This window comes from Mycteria americana, chromosome 1 (assembly GCF_035582795.1).
Source record: "Mycteria americana isolate JAX WOST 10 ecotype Jacksonville Zoo and Gardens chromosome 1, USCA_MyAme_1.0, whole genome shotgun sequence".
Taxonomy (NCBI): Eukaryota; Metazoa; Chordata; class Aves; order Ciconiiformes; family Ciconiidae; genus Mycteria; species Mycteria americana.
The window spans coordinates 138,242,184-138,265,157 of NC_134365.1; the positions used below are offsets into that span (position 1 = coordinate 138,242,184).

At 36.9% G+C, this 22,974-nt stretch overlaps 1 protein-coding gene across 1 annotated transcript in view; it reads right to left on the minus strand.

Annotated features, from left to right (window-relative positions):
* Positions 1–533: 533 nt before the first annotated feature.
* MOSPD2 (motile sperm domain containing 2) overlaps positions 534–22,974 on the minus strand; it is a 42,275-nt gene continuing 19,834 nt past the window's right edge. The window contains exons 6-15 of the mRNA XM_075522071.1: positions 22,655–22,715; positions 21,382–21,420; positions 19,652–19,776; positions 12,472–12,642; positions 9,536–9,648; positions 5,775–5,871; positions 4,860–4,956; positions 4,056–4,185; positions 1,521–1,623; positions 534–982 (exon numbers count right to left, since the gene is read on the minus strand). Coding sequence (XP_075378186.1) covers positions 836–982; positions 1,521–1,623; positions 4,056–4,185; positions 4,860–4,956; positions 5,775–5,871; positions 9,536–9,648; positions 12,472–12,642; positions 19,652–19,776; positions 21,382–21,420; positions 22,655–22,715 — 1,083 coding nt within the window. The 3' untranslated portion in view covers positions 534–835. The remainder of the gene's footprint in view (positions 983–1,520; positions 1,624–4,055; positions 4,186–4,859; positions 4,957–5,774; positions 5,872–9,535; positions 9,649–12,471; positions 12,643–19,651; positions 19,777–21,381; positions 21,421–22,654; positions 22,716–22,974) is intronic.

Sequence of the window (22,974 nt, forward strand, 5' to 3'; positions counted from 1 at the left end):
CATTTATTAGCCTTTTCATGAACCAGTAATAGGTCATCAAAACTCAACTCTCTCACTCCTTCCACAATTTGACTAAAAGTTGCTTTCAAATTAAAAAAAAAAAAAAGGAAAGAATAGGAATAGTGTCTCATCATGCTTATTTCATTACTATCTTTGGAATCAAACAAGGGTTATATTCCTGGTCAATATGGCTGCATGTTATTTGGTAGGAAATATTTACAATAACTTTGCATTCAGAAAAAGCACAGAAATAAGGAATTTAACCAATGAAAGCAATGAGCCTGAATTTCCAAAATAATTACTAACAACAAATATCTTCCTTTATATAAGCATGTACCTAGATTATAAAAAAAATCTGCCTGTACTACATAATTTCTGTAAATTCTTCTGAATGAACAAGTTAACCTTTAAAATACACTTAGGTTGACTGCTTGCACCTTCTATGAGAGTAATTCAGGATGTAAGAATGAATATGATGGAAAGAAACAAAATATTGTATTTAAAGTAGTTGAATAGAGGAAAAAAAACCTAAACAGTTTTAAATTATGTTGTATTTGGTTTCTTCCTTCCAGTTCAGTAGTATTTATTGAGTTGTACAGTGAAAATAGGTCCTAGCTCTAACATCTTCCTCAGGCACTGTTCTAAGTGTCAACTTTCAGTAACTTCCTTTGCTGGTCATTCATTTCTTCTTTTCTTTCAGGAAATTGTATCATCGTTCATTGTTGTGGGCTCACAAACCTCATTTTGGCAGTTCCAGAATCCAAGCGCAGCACTGCAATCTCTTCCACTCCAACCAATCATGACAGGCAGCAAATCCAGTGCAAAGCAATTCTTTTTAGCTTCTCTGGGTGCATGCCAGGTAGAAGCAGAAGGCAACAACAGTAACTGATAGTAATGATAAAACAACTGACAACTGCTGGAACCAGAGGCAGCGATCAATCTGCTCTTGAAGTCTTTTATTAATTTGCAGTAATCGAGTTAGCTGAAAATAGAAATAGTTTCATTAAATTAGAATTACTACACATGAAAGTACTTGTTAATTTAGAGCTATTTAGCCAAAAACTATAAGCACAGTTAAAAAAAAAAAAAAAAAAAAAGACTTCTCTTAGTGATCCCTTTTCTATCACTACATACTTCAGGAATCTGTTTGACTAAAGAAACTCTGAATCTTAAAGAGTTATGGATAGTGTATATTGCCTATATCAAGCAGGTGACATCTTTACACTAGGAAGCAAAAGATACTGATGAGGCTCATTGATACCCCAGATATGTAACTTACACAAGAGGAATGAGCACTAAATGTAGTGCTGAATGTAATGCACTGAAAGTAGTATTTTATTAAACCAGTACCATTCAACAAAATAATTAAATCACTATCACTGATTTAGTTACTTTCAACTGCTGAGCTTTTCAAATAGTATAATTTACGAAGTACCAAAGAGGTTTAGTACAAATTCTTTTTATCTCTATCATATTTTATAATTTTGTCCAATATTCAGCACAAAGGAATATACTATTACCTGAATATGTAAATCTTCATTGTTTTTTGCTGGAATACTAAATGTGTTCTCTTTTAATGTCAGAGAAGAAGGCTTACTACTTTCTACGACATGACACCTGAGCCTGTGAAAGGGAAAAAAAAGTATGCACCCAAAATCATAAATTTAATGTAAATTGTGTAGTTAATAGTAAACAGTCCATCTAACAGTTACAATATGTGCTTTATCATCTGTTCTGGTTGATTAATTTTCTAAATGACTATTAGAATCACAGAACCATTGAATCATTTGGGTTGGAAGGCACCTTTAAAGGTCATCTAGTCCAATCCCCCAGCAACGAGCAGGGACTATTGCAATGATAGTCTGAAAAGGCTTCCTCAGTCCACCAATTACATTTTGACAGCTTTTGATATAGAAAGCAAGATCAAAATTATCTGCTCAGTTATAATATATCTTCATAATTTTAAATTCATAGCACAGGATCCACTGGATTATTCAGTCAAAAACTTACTACCAGAGATGCAACAATTTATTGAACAGCAAACAAAATCTAAAGGTTTTCTTTCCATTTTAAACCTTAGCAACAATGTTTTTCACGGAGTCCACCTCTTCCACAGTTGAATATACAGGAACAGAATTTCAAGCCACAATTGAAGGTAGTGGAATCCTACGCAATTTATAAAATACAGCAGAAGCTCCTCTGATAACACGCAAGTCAATTAATGTGGGAATTAATTTATTTGCTAAAGAAATTATTAAATTGAGGCTGTGGCATTTTTCTATTTTAAGGAAAGAGAATTGCTACAACTTCTCCGGCAAGACAAAACAAAAAAAAGGGACAAATACGTGTAATAAAATCTAAGTAGATTCCTCAGATAAAGCACTTGCGCATATAATATCAAAGAGATTATAATTATCTCCACTACTTTTAATTTAGGTTTAATAAAAAGTAAAGGTCAGTTTTGTATTGATCAGTAACGTACATACATGGCAGACTTTGCAGGTCATAAATTTAATGTAATCAAATAATCTCTCCCAAATTGTTTCAGGGTCTGTCTCAAAAAAAAATTCCAACATTTATGCAAGGAAGCTTAAGGTCACTCATATGATGTAGATTTTGTTTAATAGGGAAGTAAGGGACAAGCATTTGAAGCAAAGATAGAGCAAGACTTAGGCATCAAGTCTCAAAAATACTTTGTCCATAATAATTTCAGCCATGTGGGGGTAAAGGCAGCACATGAAAAGAAAAAAAAAAAAACAATCTACAGTAAAAATACAGTCAAATTACTTTTTTTAGAGATGAAACAGCATCCTGATATCATTACTAAGACTTCTAGATGAAAGAGAACTACAATGAACTTTTCCTAGAAATGTACAGTGATACAACTAGATGTGAACAGACGAGAGAGGAGAGTAACAGGTTGTCCTGGTTTCAGCTGAGATAGTTAATTTTCTTTATAGTGGCTGGTATGGAGCTATGTTTTGGATTTCTGCTGAAAACAATGTTGATAATACAGAGATGTTTTAGTTGTTGCTGCACTAGTCAAGGACTTCTCAGCTTTCCATACTCTGCCAAGTGCACAAAAAGCTAGGAGGGGACACAGCTAGGATAGTTGGTCCAAACTGACCAAAGGGCTATTCCATACCATATGATGTCATGCTCAGTATATAAAGCTGGGGAAGAAGAAGGAAGGGGGGGACATTTGGAGTGATGGCATTTGTCTTCCCAAATAACCGTTATGCGTGATGGAGCCCTGCTTTCCTGGAGATGGCTGAACACCTGCCTTCCCATGGGAAGTAGTGAATGAACTTCTTGCTTTGCTTCGCTTGCATGCACAGCTTTTGCTTTACTTATTAAACTGTTTTTATCTCAACCCTCGAGTTTTCTTACTTTTGCTCTTCTGATTCTCTCCCCCATCCCACCAGGGGGGAGTGAGCGAGTGGCTGCGTGGTGCTTAGTTGCCGACTGGGGCTAAACCACGACACAGGTTCATTTAAAAGAGTGTATGGGGAAACCTATTTTCCTAGTGGTATTTTTTCACCATTAAATATGGAAAAACACACATATGAACATGTGATAGGTTTTACAGACATTTTCTACAAAATTATGTTTTTCTATAGCAGAAAGGGAATATTTTTTAATATTGTCTAGAAAACAGTTTTGCATTTGGTATGTCTTCTTTCCTTGCTTGTTTCTTTTTAGAAAACTCAAGTGGCACGTTCTTATTTAAAAAAAAAAAAACACAAAAAAACCCAAAAAACCTACTGTCCATGTGTATTGTCACATCCATTCACATTTTTTCCACTTAACTCTTAATCAGCACAAGAACAACAACAATAAAAAGAAAAGCATGTGCAGAATACCATGACGTTTTATGCATTAAAAACACCTCTAATCAGTTAAAACATAGTGGAAGCCTCAGCAATATACTTCAGTCAGTAAGCACACAATTGGGTTTGGAGAATCCTTCACTGATTATGCAATGCAAGTGCTATAAATCAGCTAAATGATAATGGCTAAAAAAAACCCCTGTCAACAGAAAACCATATGCTCACCTATGTTCCATCACTTTGGTCCTAGGGACTTCTTTCCAAAACTGAGTCAATTCTGGTACACCTGCTCCAGAAGACTGGTCCATTTCTGCTGCCATTATAAGGAAACGATCCTGCAGAGAAGCTGCAAAACCTGCCCTCAAAGAAAAAAAAAAAAAAAAAAAAGGCAAAAGTGTGCTTGGATAAAATGACAATATTACAAAGTGTATAGAAGCATTTTTGAACAAAAGTGTTTTAAAATGAGAGCTTGTTCATTGCAGGACATTGGACACTGACCTACTAGAAATAAAAACAATGAAATCGTTCTCTTAAGCTCGACAATTTTGATTACAATTTTCCCAAAATTCTACAGTTTCATTTTAACAGAACTACTTTCACCTGAATGATTCAAGGACAACCCAGAATTTTGTAAAGAATGCATTCTCCAGCAAATTCACCTGTCCTTACAACAATTTAGGAAACTGATTTACCGCAGCTAAACTTCCACTGTAATAGAGCACAAGTGAGACAGCTGCCACTGCAACTTTTTTTTTTTTTTTTTAAGACAAGAAACAAAATGGGCTGCAGACAACAGCTGCTTATGCCTAAGTAGAATAGTAAATCAGTACGGGCAGTTACTCAAATGCTGTCTGACATCCATGTTTTTTTACAAATAGTAACACTCTCATACAACAGTCAAGTAGACATGGGTGTCAGTCAGCCTTACATACCAGCAAGCACATACAAAGTTTAGTATTCTAGAGCAGTCAGCTTGTTAATAAAACTTGTCCCGACTTCTTAAAAATTCTATTGTAAGATTTTAATTACCACCATGAAGAGACACTATTATATCCAATGATGTGCCAGGTTCACAGCTGCTGTTACTAGGTTTAACTCTGTATTTTTCAGGAGCAGTTGTTCTCACCTATAAACAAAAAATACCAAGCAAGCACATAGTAAATGCATGCACAAACTATGATTGTTTCATAACCTCCCTCATTCTGTAATAACTAAAATCCCCAAAAGCTTAAATATTAAGACATGGTTATACATACAGTCTTTAAAATATTTTGTAGGAGTAATCAGACACTGGTATTCACTTTTTCTTCTCTCTCAACCACTTCTATCCTTTCTTTTCTGGCATATGCTATTTTTCCCTCTTATAGACATACATAAAAAGAGCCAAGAATATCAAACAGACTATCTCTTAAAATTCTTAATATGAAAGTATGGAAACTTTAGTTATTTGTGTGTGCAGGGAACACAAAAGATGTGGTGGAAAACCAAATCAAGATGCAAGTCAACTCAGTATCTCTGAAGCAAACATAACTCCATTCATTCCTTTGATGGTGACATTTACAGATGGAGCTGCATCATTCTGGAGCATTACTAACTTGTTCCCAGACAAGATTTAAAAAGAAGAAAAATTCTAAAGAGATCACTTTTCAGTGCTCAAGCCTTTCTTTTTTGGGAAGTATTAGACTCTCAATAAAGAACTAACCACCCCCATAGCTCTTTTTCAGTCAGTGTACCAAAGATTTGTATTACTGATTATCCCCTTTGGGGTGGTACATAATAGGCACAAATTCAGCTAGAAGATTTATTTGATCTGCTTCAAACATAACAACAGAATAAAAAATTTAGACTGAAAAGAGGGTTTAATAGTATGTTTTTCCCTTTACCCAAACCAAGAAAAAGTTACACATTTAGTAAAGTAAACCAGGCCACACATAAAATACTTACCTTAAAAGCCACTATGTTTTTAGTGACGTTTGTGAGAACTATCAAACATTTTTTCTCTCCAGTTTCTTTGGAGCCAAAATATAGTTCTTCTGCTGGGCTAGTAAAAAACGTAAAAAGAATTATTTATTCAAATTATCTTTATAACAGATCACAGAAAAAACCTGACCACACCTACAAGAAAATAAAATACTTTCAACCCTGCAGCTACAGTCACTATAAACAGTTTTTCATCAAAAAGCTGTGAAAACAAAATGCAGAAATTTTGTAGTGAAGGCTCAGGGTTGACTCATGACTACAAGTGGACCTAGCTGCCTCAGCTGATTACTGCCCTTGACTTCTTCCATCTGGAAGAGCGTGACCATCTGCAACAGCAGGAATAGCTAACAGATATATACAGTGACTTCAGCCACTGCATCTTAGAGCAGTATGTTAAGGGAAAGCATTGTTAATTTTAATTAATGCTAATATTAAAGAGTACAAGGTGTCACAGACAGGGAGTAATTTCCACCTCGTACATCTATCCTTGTAACGGGTACAGTGCACGCATAAGAGGAGCAGGCAGATATCTGCAAGTGGCAATCACTTCAACCACTACAGCTAAATTCACTTGTACTTATGAGTCAGTCTTCACATACTTCTGGTGACACATGCATAAACAAAGTTATTGCTTGTTTTTTATTCTTGTGCAATTAGGAGAGTCATGCATGAAATCTTTTAAATCATATCAAACTAACACAACTCATTTTGGAATAAGCATTCAAATGAACACTGCTAGGCAAAAAGTAGGGCATGCTCATGTTGAGAGGAAACTCAAGTAACAAGCGAAAAACTTTTCTTTCAATACGTCACATTAGGAGAACGCAAGGAACTGCCATACTACGCAGTACTACAGAACTGCATATTCTTTTGACAGAAAGCCTTTTCCAAAAAGCGTGTTACTTTTTTTTTTGCCTTTTCCTCTTTTTAGAATGCCAATTTCATGTTAGTTTGGCCTCCTCCTCAAAAGACCTCGTTTTTACAGTACCAACCCTTCTTTCTCCCCTCACTTAAAGAAACCAGTATACTAGCTGAGAAGAAAAATCCTTGGTGCTGTAGAGCAAGCCTGAACACTCATGCTAGAAGAGGAGTCCAATGGTGGCTGTGTGTGTGTGGCGGTACCATGTTTTACAATGCATTAGACAGTTCACATGACAACTTTTTTTCTTCTTGGTGGGGAAGAAGGAAGCGTGCTGAGTGAAGCAGAAAGCAAGAAACTGATGGGTTTAAAAAAGATTAATAGGGTAACTGTATCCCCTTCTCCTCTGTTTTTTTTCCCCTGTTTTTGTTATCTTAATACTGTACTATTACAGTTACTATTAACTGTTACAGCAGTTGCAAGATGAACCATAAATAAGACAGGAAAGCATTAACTAGCATCATAACAAGCCACAAAAAGAGCTCAAGGAAAGGAATGTTCCGCCGGAGCTTGATCTTTCTTGTTCCACCACCAACTGTGGCTACTGACAAAAAAAAAAAAAGAAAAGAAAGAAAGAAATGGGCTTGAGGGCCACTGCTGTATGCCTGTTGTCTGTGAAATCAACCAGTTCCATAGTGTTGGGGGTGGGTGGTGTGCAGTTGTTGGGAGGGTGGTGTGTTTTATTTTAAATGAACACCCAAGCTTTTTAATTTTTACAGACACACTACTTTCTTTACCTTTTTCTGGGGTAACCATTTCACCTTGTACTAGAAATTCCCATCTCAAAATACACCACCATGGGAGCTAGTCTTCTGCCTGACAGTGCAAGTAAACTGCTTTTTGTCTTAGCAAATATATTCATTTATTGAGGAGGAAGGCCAATAAAGACCAGTCTTTCACAGTAAGGTATACAAGGCAAATGCAGTCGTGGTCTAAACCCGGGACAGACAGATGACTAGTGAGTATGACTACAAATATGAGAAACAGAAGAGCACAAGTACAAGCTTTGGTCATACACCAGAGCCAGCAAGTACTAAGCAGCGACAGGTAAGGAATATCCCTGCAGAGGGTCCAACGAGGCCTCACTGAGTCTTCTGCAGCAGCAGTTAGAAAGGCACAGAAAGGCTGCTGGTTCTTCGTGATTTCATGGTGCCAGAGCTGCTCTGCCTCAGCTTCCCCGTCAGGCTCTAGGCTGTTCCCTTCCCCAGCCAACACTGGTTTCAGCAAGGATACAAGCTAATTATACTGGTAGAGCTTATAGTCTCTGACATAGGTGCCTGTGACTAATTATAAATGGCACTATATATCATCAATTCAATAAATCTCAGGAAGATTCCAGAAAATCTTCGTGAGGAAGATTCCAGGGAAATAAAAACTAGTTCTAGCTTCTACAGAGTTAGATTATTAATAAAGAGCAACAACTGTGCATACTCTCAAGAGTTTACTTAAAACAAACAAACAAACAAAACAAACAGCAAGGACAATGGAGACACCAGTATTTTATTTTTCATGACAGGAAGACTACAAGTATTAGCACCTCTATACTTGAGTAAGTTTACTCTTTCATGTAATTTACATGAACTCCAACACTTCTGTTCCAACGGTAGAACTTGGAATATTTTAAGAGAAAAAAAGATACAGTTGGGGGTGGGGGGGATATGTTGGGTGTTATTTTTGTTTGTTTGGGGGTTCTTTTGTTGTGGTTTTTGTTGGTTTTGGTTTGTTAGTTTTGTTGTGTTTTGGGGGTTTTTTTTGGGTTTTTTTGGGTTTTTTTAAGAAGTGGATGGAAGAACACAGCTGCTTTTGTTATAGGGACAGAAAATTTTAAACATCTTTTAAAATCACAATTCTGCAGTCTATGCCTATGTCCTGCCATACAAGAAACTAAGTCTATACAGAGGAGGTTTTTGCACAAAGGACTATGAAGATAATTTTCATTTCAAAACCAGGAAAATTTGACACATACAAAATTATTTTTTTGATGCTAATGAGCATGTCATTATTCAATTCATTCCAAAACTAATTCAGTACAGCATTTACAAAATTAGCTAAGGAATTACCTATAAATTAGATATTTTCTTCATTCATCTAATAGCAAACTGGAAGTGAAAATAAAAGTTAACATCTAAATCAATTTCTAAACAGGCATCTTAAGCTGAAAGGCAGTGAAAAGAAAAAGTGATATATGCTAATTCATCTTTTTTTTTTTCCTAGTTTAATGATAAAAAGTAGACTAACTGCAAGATGTAAGCATCTTGGATGACAAAATCTTCTGAGCAGATATGCCATTTATACAGAGCACTTCCCACACAAAATAAATTGGACCCATTCATTAAGTTTAATTGGTGCAAACTACTACTGTAGACATTTACACCATCTTAAGTTAAAAGAATTCAAGCAAGATGTAACAATGAAAGCTGTCTTAGTAAATGCATTGTTTTTTCTTAAGCCAATGCAATCAATGTCAAACCACTGCTCTCATTACAGATAAGCACAGGTTTAACTAAATCCAATGACAGTTTCTCAATATAAATGAAACCATGAAATGCTTCTACAATTCTATGAAATGTACACCTATAAATTAGTACAAAAAGCATACCAATGGTGACACCAAAAGATTCACTAAAAACATATAAAACTAGAAAAATTCTTTGAGCTTTGTAAAAATCATTCTTAAAAGGATGTTTAGAACTTGTTTTCCTCTAATAGTCTGAAAAAATAGTTTATTTTGAAAATCAACTAGTTCAGTACTCAAGTGTCCAAACCACATTGTAAAAGAAAAAAAATTAAAGAAAATTATTATTACCTGATATGTAATAAAGGTCCTTTAAAAGTGGTTAATGCTTTCTTTGCATTTTTTTGTTTGATCTCTGCTTTGTCAGTTTCCTCTGATTTGGAAATTTGTTCTACAGAATTCATCTGAGTAAAAATGATAGTTATAATGATTAACTATAAACCTGGGTTGCACGTTACAGAATCATGCAGGTATTTCAAAGAATATCAGGAGGCTTATTTCAACAGTTTATATATTACAGACCAAGCTTAATATGTATTCATTCCCTGAAGCGGCTTGAAGTCCACTGAATAAAATGATTTGTTATAGGAGTTACATAATGTATTAAACATGCATGAAACAAAACTTCTGCTTTGTTTTTTTCCATGTATTTTCCTGATGCCCAAGTTGGTTATTTTTGAAAACTCCAGACATGTTAAGTTATAGTACTTCAAATATTTAAGATTATAAAGCACTGATGTTATTCTTCCACTGCAAAACTTTTCAATTAAAACAGTACAATCACTGCACCCAATACAATCACTGCAACACTGAACAGAAAACAGAATAACAATTCCACACTTTATTGCATTGCAGAGTTACTAAGCATATCTTCACTGCTTTTAGATGGAACTCTGAAGTATTGGAGAATTTAAAAGAAATAATGCTGATTGAATTGGTGCATCCAAAACTGCAGATATCTTAGGTTCTGAGGGTTTTCCTCTATCACGTTAAGAAAATACATGTCAGCAGGCCTGAACATCTTATTATAAAAAAATGAAAGAACAAGTGCAAAATGGGGCAGAGGGGGAAATACAGAAGATTGAAAGAATTAGTTATATCATGACTCAAGATCAGCTAGCTGAACAGTTTGCTTAGCCTTGTTTTTATTCCACTTAAAATACAGACAGAAGACACGAAGAGAATTCAGTTTATGTAAATCTGAAGTATGGGAATGAAAGGAATACAAAATGTTATCGAAAATAGGTTTTATAAAAAGAAACCACACAGGAATTTGATTTCTTTTTTTTTTTTATAATTACAGTTATAGTAAAAGGTTAGTGTGTAGCACTAGTTATGTGTTGGGCTTTATTCTACATAAATCTAATAAAAATTACCAGACAAAATATTACTACAGCACACATTAAAGGTGGAAGCATCTACAGGACAGGCACTTACTAACCAAGTTTATCACTCATGGCTCCCTCTACTTTGTGGAAAGAAATAGGCCCTTCTATGGGATAAGAGGAGGCATATATATATATATAAAATAAATCAGATTAATTCTTAGTCATGACAAGAGTCTGCACATAAAGACTGGTAGTGCAGTAAATAATGAAGACAATGGTATCTCACAGATCACTTGAAATCTGTTCGTTTGGAAGCTGGCCTTATTAAAAAAAAAAATCGAATATTTACATGTAGACACAGTCAAGTAAAAAATAATTAACTCAGAAATAAGAAATGCCAACCATTCTGAGGCAATAAGGGAGTATTTCTGAAAAACACATTTTGGAAAAGAACATAACGTTGAAGTGGCAAACAATGGTGTATTTGCTGTGGAAGAAAGAGCAAGTATTATTCTTAAATATGTGAACAGGAAAATAGTGAGAAACTATTTTTACAGAAACAGTACCAACAACGAGATATGGTCAGAAATTTTGGAAGTATGTTAAAGGTAAGGCCTTAAACATGCCTTAAGATCAATTGATGCATGATGAGCATAAATGTCAATCTTAGTTCACTGAAAAGATTGAGTCGCAGCTTGATTATACTATATAAAAGAGAAAATACCATAAACCAAATCATTATGTTTAAGAGCGAGAAACAGTAAAATTAAAAAAAAAACACTTTAAGTAGAAAGCTGAAGTCAGCCAAGCAAATTAAAAACGAGCAAACACTGAGGCTATTAAGCAGCAAAGCCAACTCAGACACTGAACAGGAATTCTCCTTGTTTCCATATCTGAGAATCAGAGCTTGGAAGATGTGCTACAATTGAAACAAGCTACTGAGTCTAATGGTCAGGAAGTCACTATGGTTATGTAATGCTTCCTTTTGACCTTAAGGTCAGTGAAATTACCTTTTTTTGAATAGCTGGCCAAGTTGCAAAGAACAGCTGGACTACTTAAAGTGAGCTGTGTGTTTCAAATTATTCTGACAAAAACTTAAAACAGTAAGTGAAACTGAAAGTGTATTATTAAAGTATTATACTCCATTAAATAGAAGTTTTGCAATTCATACTCCAAAATTAATTATGGCGCTGAAGTGGTGAATTTCAGATTTTTCCTACTATTTTCAAGAGTGATATCCCCACTGACTATCACTGCATATTCCTAAATATCACTTCATATGGACCTGTGTAAAACAATGCCTTTATATTTCTGGATAAACACCACTGCAGGAAGATTCTATTGTAAAACAGGATTGATGGATTAGGGATACAATTTCTCCTGAGACTAAAGGAAAACTTTTATATGTTGATATTTTTATCAATAATTTAAGAAAACAAATTAACATCCAGTAAAGTAATAAATATTTAACTGGTAATATTTTCTCATGTACATACATACTGACTCAAGCATCTGAGAAAACTAGACGAATTTTAAGATGTACACCACTAGATATCCCAAGATTAAAAATAAACCAACTAGAAAGACATAACCTTTGAAAACAAAACACAGAAACCTTTTAAATTTTACTGTACAATTCACTATATTCCAGAGATACACTAAATATTTGGTACATGTTTTACTCATTCAGAAGCATGAAACTGGTCTTAACAGACTAAAAAGCAAGGTTGAAACTACAAGTATAATTTTTAGTTTTACTGGGTTCTTCTGTCAAACTGGAGGGGAAGGAAAAAAAAGTCAACACAAAGTAAAAGCCTGATAAGAAACAAAAATTATATGCCTCCTGTCCCACTTTGTAACCATTTAACTAGTCTTGCCTCAACCTTCAGAGTTAGCTACCTTTTTCTGATTAAGGTTTTGTTCTTCATTCAGCTCCCCAGTCTCCTTGGTGTCCGCATCTATCTCTTCTTTACTTTCATGCTCATCTTCACTAGTAATGGGTCCATTTTCACATAAAGGAGTTTGAAAATCATCATCAACCAATGGAGGATAACTGTACTTGAAAGAATCCTAAAACACAAGAGATTTTTAAAGGAGCAGTTATTTAGGAGGATGACAAGTGCCTTCTCTAGTATTTTTTTTAAATGGAAATACTATCAATTTTTTTATTTCACGACTTGTATGTTTCATTTATCCATTTTAAGTTGGACCCCTATGTTTTTATCATCATTAATAGACAAATAAATACATCCAAAATGAAGCCACTAAATTGTAATTACTGTTGTTATTTACAGTCACAGCAGAACTGTAGAATCTGGTCTACTGAGGATCAGCATTCAGAGTCTTAATGCTGAAGTTTTCTTCTTAGTTCTAGGAAACATGGTTTAAAACCTATGACAGCTATTTCTAAAGAATGTCACAAAAGTGATGAAAAACTTCAGTTGTTCTTTGTATTTTAGTTTCATAATAGCCACAGTTTAAAAACCAAAAACAAAACCACAAAACAACCCTGAACAATCCCTCAAGTTTAACGCAGTGTGTGGACCTCTAACATATCCTGCAGCTCAGACCTCAGTCTTTGGAATGCCAAATCAATTTAAAGACCATATTCAAGACACCTGAGTAATGTAGAAGCAGCATCCTTAAATTCTCAATGTTTCTCTACAGTAAAGGTATCTTTTCTAGTGGAGGATCAGTAAAAAAAACAGGTTTTGCTAATTAGAAATACTCTTAATATTCTCAAAATAGTTTTATTACATCTTATATAATAAAAGGAGGAGTTGAATGCACCATTAGCATTGGACAATGATTAATGAATTTTAACAAGTGGATGAAATTTAACAAGTCCAAATGCCAGATTCTGCACCTAGGCTGGAGTAACGTCGGGCACAAGTATAAATTGGGAGAGGAGTGGCTGGAGAGCAGCCCTGCAGAAAGGGATCTGCGGGGGCTGGTCAACAGCAGGCTCAGCATGAGTCAGCAGTGTGCCCTGGCAGCCAAGAGGGCAAACCGCACCCTGGGGTGCATCAAACACAGCATAACCAGCCAGTCGAAAAAGGTGATTATCCTGCTGTATTCAGTGTTGGTGTGGCCTGACCTTGAGTACTGTGTGCAGCTCTGGGCCCCACAATTTAAGAAGGATGTGAGGGTCCTTGAATGCATCCAGAGGAGGGCAACAAAACTGGTGAAAGGGCTGGAAGGCATGTCCTATGAGGAGTGGCTGAGGACTTTGGGTTTGTCTAGTTTGGAGAAAAGGAGGCTGAGGGGTGACCTCATTGCTCCCTGCAGCTTCCTGAGGAGGGGAAGTGGAGAGGGAGGTGCTGATCTCTTCTCCCTGGGATCCAGTGACAGGACGTGCGGGAATGGTTCAAAGCTGCATCAGTCAGGGGAGGGTTAGACTGGACATTAGGAAGCATTTCTTTACCGAGAGGGTAGTCAGACCCTGGAACAGGCTTCCTAGAGAGGTGGTCGATGCTCCGAGCCTATTAGTGTTTAAGAGGCATTTGGACAATGACCTTAATAACATGCTTTTAACTTTCAGTCAACTCTGAAGTGGTCAGGAAGTTGATGATCATTGTAGGTTCCTTCCAACTGAAATATTCTATTCTATTATGTTAGAAACAGTGTTTAAATAGGGATCTCTCTTCCTACTGCATTTTCAAACAGTTTTAAACCCCAAGTAAACTGAATCAGTTTGTCAGCTTTTCCAGTGGAGGAGGAAAATAACATAGCTTTGACTCCTGCGAGGCAGACTTAAGCCATGCCCACAGTTCCCAAACCATGCTACCAGCAGGGAGTTAAAAGAAGTGTTTCAAGAGAGTTCTCCATAAGCGAGTATATTTTCTCAAAATATAAAGAATAATGTGATGTTAGGAAAAAAAAAAAGAAAAACCTGAGATGGGGTCATTCAAAGAATCCCCAAGCAAAACAGCATATTCCTGCTAATCTATAATCAAGGCCTAAATCTCTCCTATTCTTCAGGCTGAAGTAACAGTCACAGACCTCCCGGTGAATGAAATGGGTATCCACTGGCTCAAGCTATATCCTATTAAGGGCCTAAAGGACAAGCTTTAAGTATCAGTAACAGACTAATTCACTATTAGAAAATACTCCAGACTGTTAGAAACATTACAGTAGGCTTGCAGAATACTGACATCCTCCATTTGCAAATACAAAGCAGAAATAGCCAGCTTACCCTTAGCCAAACTGATAAAAAGCTTTTTCACTCCCTTCCAGCATATGATGAAGAGCATATGACAAACTGACCTTAATAAAGAGATGCTAATTTTGCTGCACATTTCACTTGGCCACATTAATCCAGAATGCTGGACACCTTCAGCAGCTGAACAGAATCTCATCACTGGGACAACTCAAAGTACCATCTTTCCCAATCACAGTCCATAAGTTTCAGTGACATGGGCTTAGCTACTAACAGGGTGAAAACCTCAGACAAGTAAACAAGATATTTATTCAATGCTTGATACATAGCATTGAATAACTCTGTAGTCTATAGAACGCAGACTATGGAATGCAAGACTAACAGCTTTGTTTTATAGCAGATGTAGAGACTTTACACTACTATGTTGGCAATTGTCGTAGAGATATCTTAATCATGGTAGTGATATTTTCTAAGATTAAATGTACACAGTGGCCATGAAAACATATGCAAAATGCCTAGTGATGTCCTAACTTCAGGCCACTGACCTGTAAAAGGTCCTTCCAAGAAAACAAGCTATGGGCTATCAATTCAGATACCCAGGTGAAGAGCACAGCATTGTAATACACATTGTTCAATACTGGCACCAGTGAAGGGAATCTTGGATTTAACGAGGAAGAATTGCCCATCTCTGACAAAGGAAAACCAGGCAAATACACAAACTAAAACCCTACTGTACATACATGTCTTGCATCAATGTGTACACTGTATGTACAATCTTGCACAAAGTGCTACTGAAGAAGCAACAAATCTCCCTGGCCAGCCAGAAACATGTATGCCTTAAGAACTGGCCTGTTCCACCATTAATATCAACAGCTGGAACTGACAGAATGTGGGATACAACAGATTGGGAATCCAGGAAAACATTGACTTGGTATACATTTATTAATAAACAAAAACAATTAGCAAGTGGCTTTTGAGCACCTAGTCCTAATTTGCCAGACTGCTTATCATTAGCTTGCTCCTAAATCTGTTTTGGGCAATTCCAACAAGTTCTCCAAGACAAACCCACTATAAAGAGAGGGACATCTGTGCAGTGTGGACAAGAACCACTCAAAGCCAGGTACATGGTACGCAACCCCTCTTGACTAGCAGTATGGTAACAGCCACGGCCAACAGACACTGATGAGGACTTGAATGAAACTTACGTTAAGTTTATATTCCAAAGTCCTGCAAAATCCAAGCTTCTGTTTCCATAATTAGTTTTAATACTTTTGATACTTCTGGAGACACCTTTGTCCACTAGTTGTCTGAAACCAAGAAAGTTATTTTCCTCCTTTCACAGCTGGCTGACAGAAAATCCTTGATTGAAGGATTTTCATGCTAAGGAAAGCCTCAGATTCATCCTTTGAGTGACCCTGAGCCACAGTAAAAAAACAAAACATACTTACAGATAACTTGACTGAGATATTGAAGCTTGAAGGCTTCCGATGGAGATGCAAAACAACTCCTTTGATTAAGCAAAGTAATCATTGACTCCAAGTTCAACATTATTAATTCTATTTCCAAAACGGAGTTCTTTGTTAATTCCAAAACTAGTCTCTAACACTCTTCTTGGGTACCTAGATTCCACTGCACTTACATTCTCTGTATCTTTCCAAAGTAACTAGCCAAATGGCCTGCTCCACTAGTTGTTTACATCTGGCAAGACCTGGCTCTTTCAGGATGGATCCTAATAGGGGACACAGCAGAAAGAGGATGACAGTCTACTTAACAAAGGCTGAATAGATATGCTGTGCTCTTCAGCTGCATTATGCTAGTTGCAAATATGATGATCTGTTCCTAAATGTGTGGAAATCAAAGATGACAGAAAGATAATTGGAAGGAGGCACAAAAAAACCCAAACGCTTGAGTGGAGAGTGAAGGGAATTAATTTGTGCAAGTCAGATACTGCCTCAAAAAAACCCAGGCCTGACAACACTAATACTGGTGAATGTACTCTATCTTCAGAGACTCTAGTTGCCTCAAGAGGAGCCAAAGTTAACCACATCAAGAAACGTTAAGTTCTGAAAAAAGGTCAGTAAGTTGCCTATCTTCTGGCTGGAAAACTCCTTGCTGTCAAAGAGATGCAAAATCCTGCTTTACTGTATGCAATGAAGAAATCTTTGGAAGGAAGATCCAGAGCACAATTTTGGAGTCTGAGTATTTGCTAACAACACTTCCAGATGCTGACAGTTCTGAGGTTAAAAGCTCAAAACACCCATGAAGTGGCTAAATACCAAAGAGACTCAGTAGTTAGACAAAACATCTCCTGGTTCAAAATACAGGACTTTTAATATGCAGAGATATAGCTTTTTTCTGAAATTGTCAAAACCTTTGGAGCCCTTGTCAAGCAAGTTTACTCCTATTGTACTGATTTATTTCTGTCACTGCAACTTACTACCACAGACAAATCGTTTCGATAAGCTGCCTCCGTGATTCTGGAATTTGTTAATGCTCTTAGAAGACAAGAAACATGGAGCCAACTTGGTCAATAATCACTTAACTGGCAACGAGACCTCGCAGGACCGTGCCAGGATAAAGGATAACTCTAAGATTGTGTGCTCAACTGAACGCTTCAGGAGGATATTTAGCAAAGCTACAAGCTTCTTTCTTTAAAGACGTAATTAGCTATCAGGTAAGATGGTCTAAAAAGCAGTCAGGAGATACTCAGATCTACAAAGGAGGAAAAGAACTTTCCCCTCTATTGCAACAAAAGGACAGCGCTGTGGGAGCTAGGCCCAGAACCACTGCTACACTGCATTCAAATCCTTACTGAAGCCACTTCAGACATCATCAGCCCTTCCCTCAATGCCCACTCCTGAAGTTCAGCAATTTAGCTTCCTCTACCATAAGAAAGTTCTTATATGAGACTGGGGAGTTTGGGCAGCAATTTTCCATGCAGAAAGAGGATATCATCTTTTCTTCAAGAGCCTTGTGCAAAAGCACTTTTTAAAGGTTGCTACTTTCAGTCAAATAAAAAACAAAGTACCTCAGTCTTTGTTCCCAGAATAAGTTTCATATGTTCTGGCTACCAGAACTCTACCTTGAGTTTATATACAAAGGAACATGACCTCTCCTACTGTTGCTGAAGCAGAGTCTTCCTTTTCTCTATATTGTTACTGCCGTAACTCCGAAAACACTTCAGGGAAAAAAAATGGGCAAGAACAAGTAAAAATAACTCCTCTACAGTGGGCTTATTGCATTACCATAAATGATCTACAAAAATTTTTAAAGGAAAACACATCCTCTTTCTGCAAATTCTATTATAAAGATTATGAAAACTGATTTACTAGCTTTGTGAAAAATGAAAACTTTTGTACAAGATGCTTGTGCTGTTTTGCTATTTAGATTGCACTAGAATAGGATCCAGGTTCTGTCAAAGTGATACCAGATTGTAGCATACTCTTTGGAGCTCTAAGGTACTCTTAAAAAAGAATCTTCTACAGCCATGTCTTAAAATGCAGACCTAGAGACAACAAAGGAAAAATAATTGCAATATGATTGTCTTTACTGAATCATAGCTTTGGAGTAGGATGAAAAAATCCCAAGAGGGCCATGAAACCTATCTTCTGTTCACAGAACTTGTTTCATAAACCAACACATAATCTCTAATTCATCAGGTGGGGGAAGAAAAAAGAGAGAAAAAGTACAAGGAAGAATGACACTTAAAATGGATATTTTTTTTTTTTTTTAAGATCTGAAAAACTAAGTGGCTTCCAATGACTTGAAAGTGGATGAATGATTCAGAAAAAATATTTCTGTACTTAAGACTTCCAGATATCAAATTCTCATGAAGTTAACACATTTTATATTACAGAATCAGAGAATCGTATAGGTTGGAAAAGACCTTTAAGATCATCGAGTCCAAACGTAAACCTAACACTACCAAGTCCAGCACTATATCATGTCCCTAGAGTACCTCATCCAAATGTCTTTTAAATACCTCCAGGGATGGTGACTCAACCACTTCCCTGGGCAGCCTGTTCCAATGCTTGACAACCCTTTCGGTGAAGTAAAATTTCCTAATATCCAGTCTAAACCTCCCCTGGCACAACTTGAGACCATTTCCTCTCGTCCTATCACTAGTTACCTGGGAGAAGAGACCGACCCCCACCTGGCTACAACCTCCTTTCAGGTAGTTGTAGAGAGCGATAAGGTCTCCCCTCAGCCTCCTTTTCTCCAGGCTAAACAACCCCAGCTCCCTCAGCCGCTCCTCAGAAGACTTCTGCTCCAGACCCTTCACCAGCTTCGTTGCCCTCCTCTGGCCACGCTCCAGCACCTCCATGTCTCTCTTGTAGTGGGGGGCCCAAAACTGAACACAGCATTCAAGGTGCGGCCTCACCAGTGCCGAGTACAGGGGCACGATCACTTCCCTAGTCCTGCTGGCCACACGATTCCTGATACAAGCCAGGATCGTATTGGCTTTCTTGGCCACCTGGGCACACTGCTGGCTCATATTCAGGCGGCTGTCGACCAACACCCCCAGGTCCTTTCCCACCAGGCAGCTTTCCAGCCACTCTTCCCCAAGCCTGTAGCGTTGCATGGGGCTGTTGTGACCCAAGTGCAGGACCCAGCACTTAGCCTTGTTGAACCTCATACAATTGGCCTTGGCCCATCGATCCAGCCTGTCCAGATCCCTCTGTAGAGCCTTCCCACCCTCCAGCAGATCAACACTCCCGCACAACTTGGTGTCGTCTGCAAACTTACTGAGGGTGCACTCGATCCCTTCGTCCAGATCATTGATAAAGACATTAAACAGAACTGGCCCCAACACAGAGCCCTGGGGGACACCACTTGTGACCGGCATGTCTCAACCTATCAGAAATTTTTAGGCGTGTCTCAATCCATCAGAAAAGGACCATGAAATGTTAATATACTCACAGTTCCACCCATGTGAGGTGGCAGATACTCTCCACTGATGTATTCCTGTACATCATTCTTGTTCGTGAACTTTAACATGCTTATTGCATCTGGGCCAAGCCAACCCTTCACAATTTTAAAAGCAGCTTTAAAAAAAAAAGCAAAAGGTATACATAAGTTGTCAGGAAGGGTTTTTTTTGCAGTGTGTTCCATAAGGTCTACCAATACAAGTGAGCTACATCCCATAAGATATGGCAAGACCTGCTCTGAAAGTATCTATAATAGGGATAAACAGTGCAAGAAAAAGGGTATTATTTACAGAGAAAGTATTTTATGGACATACACTTTTCTATAGATGAATGCAGATAGACCACAGACTTTCATGGAAAGAGTATCTTCGATTTAACAAATTACAACTTTGTTGCCTTGAAATTTAATCCAGAAAGTACTGAGGGGGTAAATGCAATTCAAATCTGAGGGAGTGAGGTTGGGAAAAATACGTATACACTCTTCCTAGTTGAAAGGTTTTGCTGCTTTAAAGGACACTTGTTTAGATCTACAGAGTACTTTCAAACACCATAGTTATTTCAGTGATGGGAAAACATGAACATACAGAAAAATATAAAGCCAGCATAAAACTACGTATTCATATGGTAAAAATACAGGAATAACATGTTTATCCTGTACATTATAATTAGAGATAGTTATTGAAATATGCACATCAAAACCTATGTTAACAACTACCAGTGTCAGGCATCTATCTTAAATTGCATATTCTAGTTTTTGGCTGGTTATAAGTGTCCATCATTTGTTGATGATAGTATTCCTAAACCATTGCCCTGGTTTCAGCTGAGATGGAGTTAATTTTCTTTACAGTGGCTACTATGGGGCTATGTTTTGGATTTCTGCTGAAAACAATGTTGTAATACAGAGATGTTTTAGTTGTTGCTGCACTAGTCAAGGACTTCTCAGCTTCCCATGCTCTGCCAGGTGCACAAGAAGGTGGGAGAGGGGACAGCCAGGATAGTTGATCCAAACTGACCAAAGGGCTATTCCATACCATATGACGTCATGCTCAGTATATAAAGCTGGGGAAGAAGAAGGAAGGGGGGGATGTTTGGAGCGATGACATTTGTCTTCCCAAGTAACCGTTACGTGTGATGGAGCCCTGCTTTCCTGGAGATGGCTGAACACCTGCCTGCCCATGGGAAGGAGTGAAGGAATTCCTTGCTTTGCTTTGCTTGCATGCACAGCTTTTGCTTTACCTATTAAACTGTCTTTATCTCAACCCTCAAGTTCTCTTACTTTTACTCTTCTGATCCTCTCCCCCATCCCACCGGGGGGGAGTGAGCAAGCAGCTGTGTGGTACTTAGTTGCCAGCTGGGGTTAAACCACGACAATCATGAACAGATCCAACTTTGAAAGGACTACAGTTGGAAACATTCAAGGAATAGACTATTTATCAAGGTCTCCCAAGCTTTAAAGATAACAGGATGAATACACACTCTATTTAAAGTATGATCCAAAATACAATGCTAGAAGGAAAAACAAAAAGTATGGAAGCTACAAATTGACAGATGTAAAGATGCATGTTTAACAAATTCCACCATTCAGCTGTAGCTACACAGAGCATAAAAATGCTTCCTATTTATGCTACTAATTTTAAAGGGTTATCATGATCTTTAAAAAAAAAAAACCAAAACAAAAAAAACCCCAACAACAGAAAACCAAACAACAACTCAAGAACTCACCATTCATTATCCATGGCATTTCAAAGATCACTATCTTTGCTGAAAAGACAAAAAGAAAAGGAAATAATCTGAATACCAAGTGTTATGTATTTGTCTAAGAGGAAGCACAGCAATAATGGCCATGTAAAAAGTGAATACTCATTTTTAGAAACCTCCATGTTCACTTCCTTGTAGAAGCAATTTCGTATAATTGTTTTTAACATGTATAAACCTATTTTATTACTATATAAAGACATTAGCAGTTTGCTTGGAAAAGAGTTAATAAAATTCTAAGTTATAGTCTGTTTATATACTTCTCTGGGATACTACTTTTCTGACATACGGTTACTAATAAGTAATCACCCCAAATAACGTGGAGAAAGGCAAGATCTCAACCTGACCTAGAAAAGCAACTACTGAAAAGAATGTTTAACGAGTATATTCAGCACCTCTTCTTCCCAAAGAAACAAATAGCAAGTGTCTTTGTAAATCTACATTTTTTCCAAGCTTTCTTTGTTTTAGCAGAGAACTCTGATAAGTTAGTACTTTGACTCAGAATTGTCCCAAATTTTTTCTCTTGAATGTCAAAAAAACCAAAAACATGATGTTGCACTTGCCTTTAAGTTTGATATTTGATCAAAGTATTGAACTTTGATCAGCAAGCTGAAATCTAATATTCAGAGTTTAAGCAGCTGCTGTTCAGAATTTCAGTATTCGCAAACACATTTTCACCTAAAATTTACAACTCCTGTAAGATGAGCAGGCAAAAACTATTCAGCATTTGCCTACCCATAAAAAAAAAAAAAGCAGGCAAGTATGCAGGTTTTTCCAAGTGTGCAAACAAACATGCCTTAATCTGTTCAGAGTAAACCATTGCTCCCTAATATTTTCTATAGCCATTCATTCTTTGTCCCCTGAAGACTCCTAAGGGATACAAACTGTGATGCAAATTTGCAAAGCTTCTACCCAAGTAACAAGGAGCAAAAGAAAAAACAGGCCAATTCAGTTCTACCTGATGCGTATAACAATTTTTAACATCTAAAAACATGTCTTAGATTCTTATTTCATGAAAAGCCAGTTGATTTTTGATGAATGTAAAGTTTCTTTACAACACAAAGCTGTGCTGACTTATGAGCACAAAAGTATTCTGAATGTCTAACGTCCCTATGTTCCATGTAGTTACCACATAAAGCACATGCAAAAAGACTTAAAGTCTCTCCCATCATCTGCAATATTATGAAATACTCTTATTACACAAGTCTACACTGCTTAAGATGTAATATACAATACTTACTGAGGAAGTTTGGGTAATAATCTGTAAAACAGTTGACAATAAACCGAACAAAATCTAAGTCCTGAAATAAAGCACAGAGTAAACACCATGTAAATCAAAACATTAAAAATACAGGCTTAGTTAAGCGAAGGCATTTATTGAATAGCATAAGATACTTATACTGTAATCACCTATATTCAAATTTTACACATACTACGTCATCCAAACTCAATGCAATGCTTTTCACTTCATTAAATTGCTGTAGGACTGTGGTCAAACTTTGCTTTATGATGTAAGAAAGAAGTCAACAGACCTATTATCGATGCAGTAAGTTAGGTATC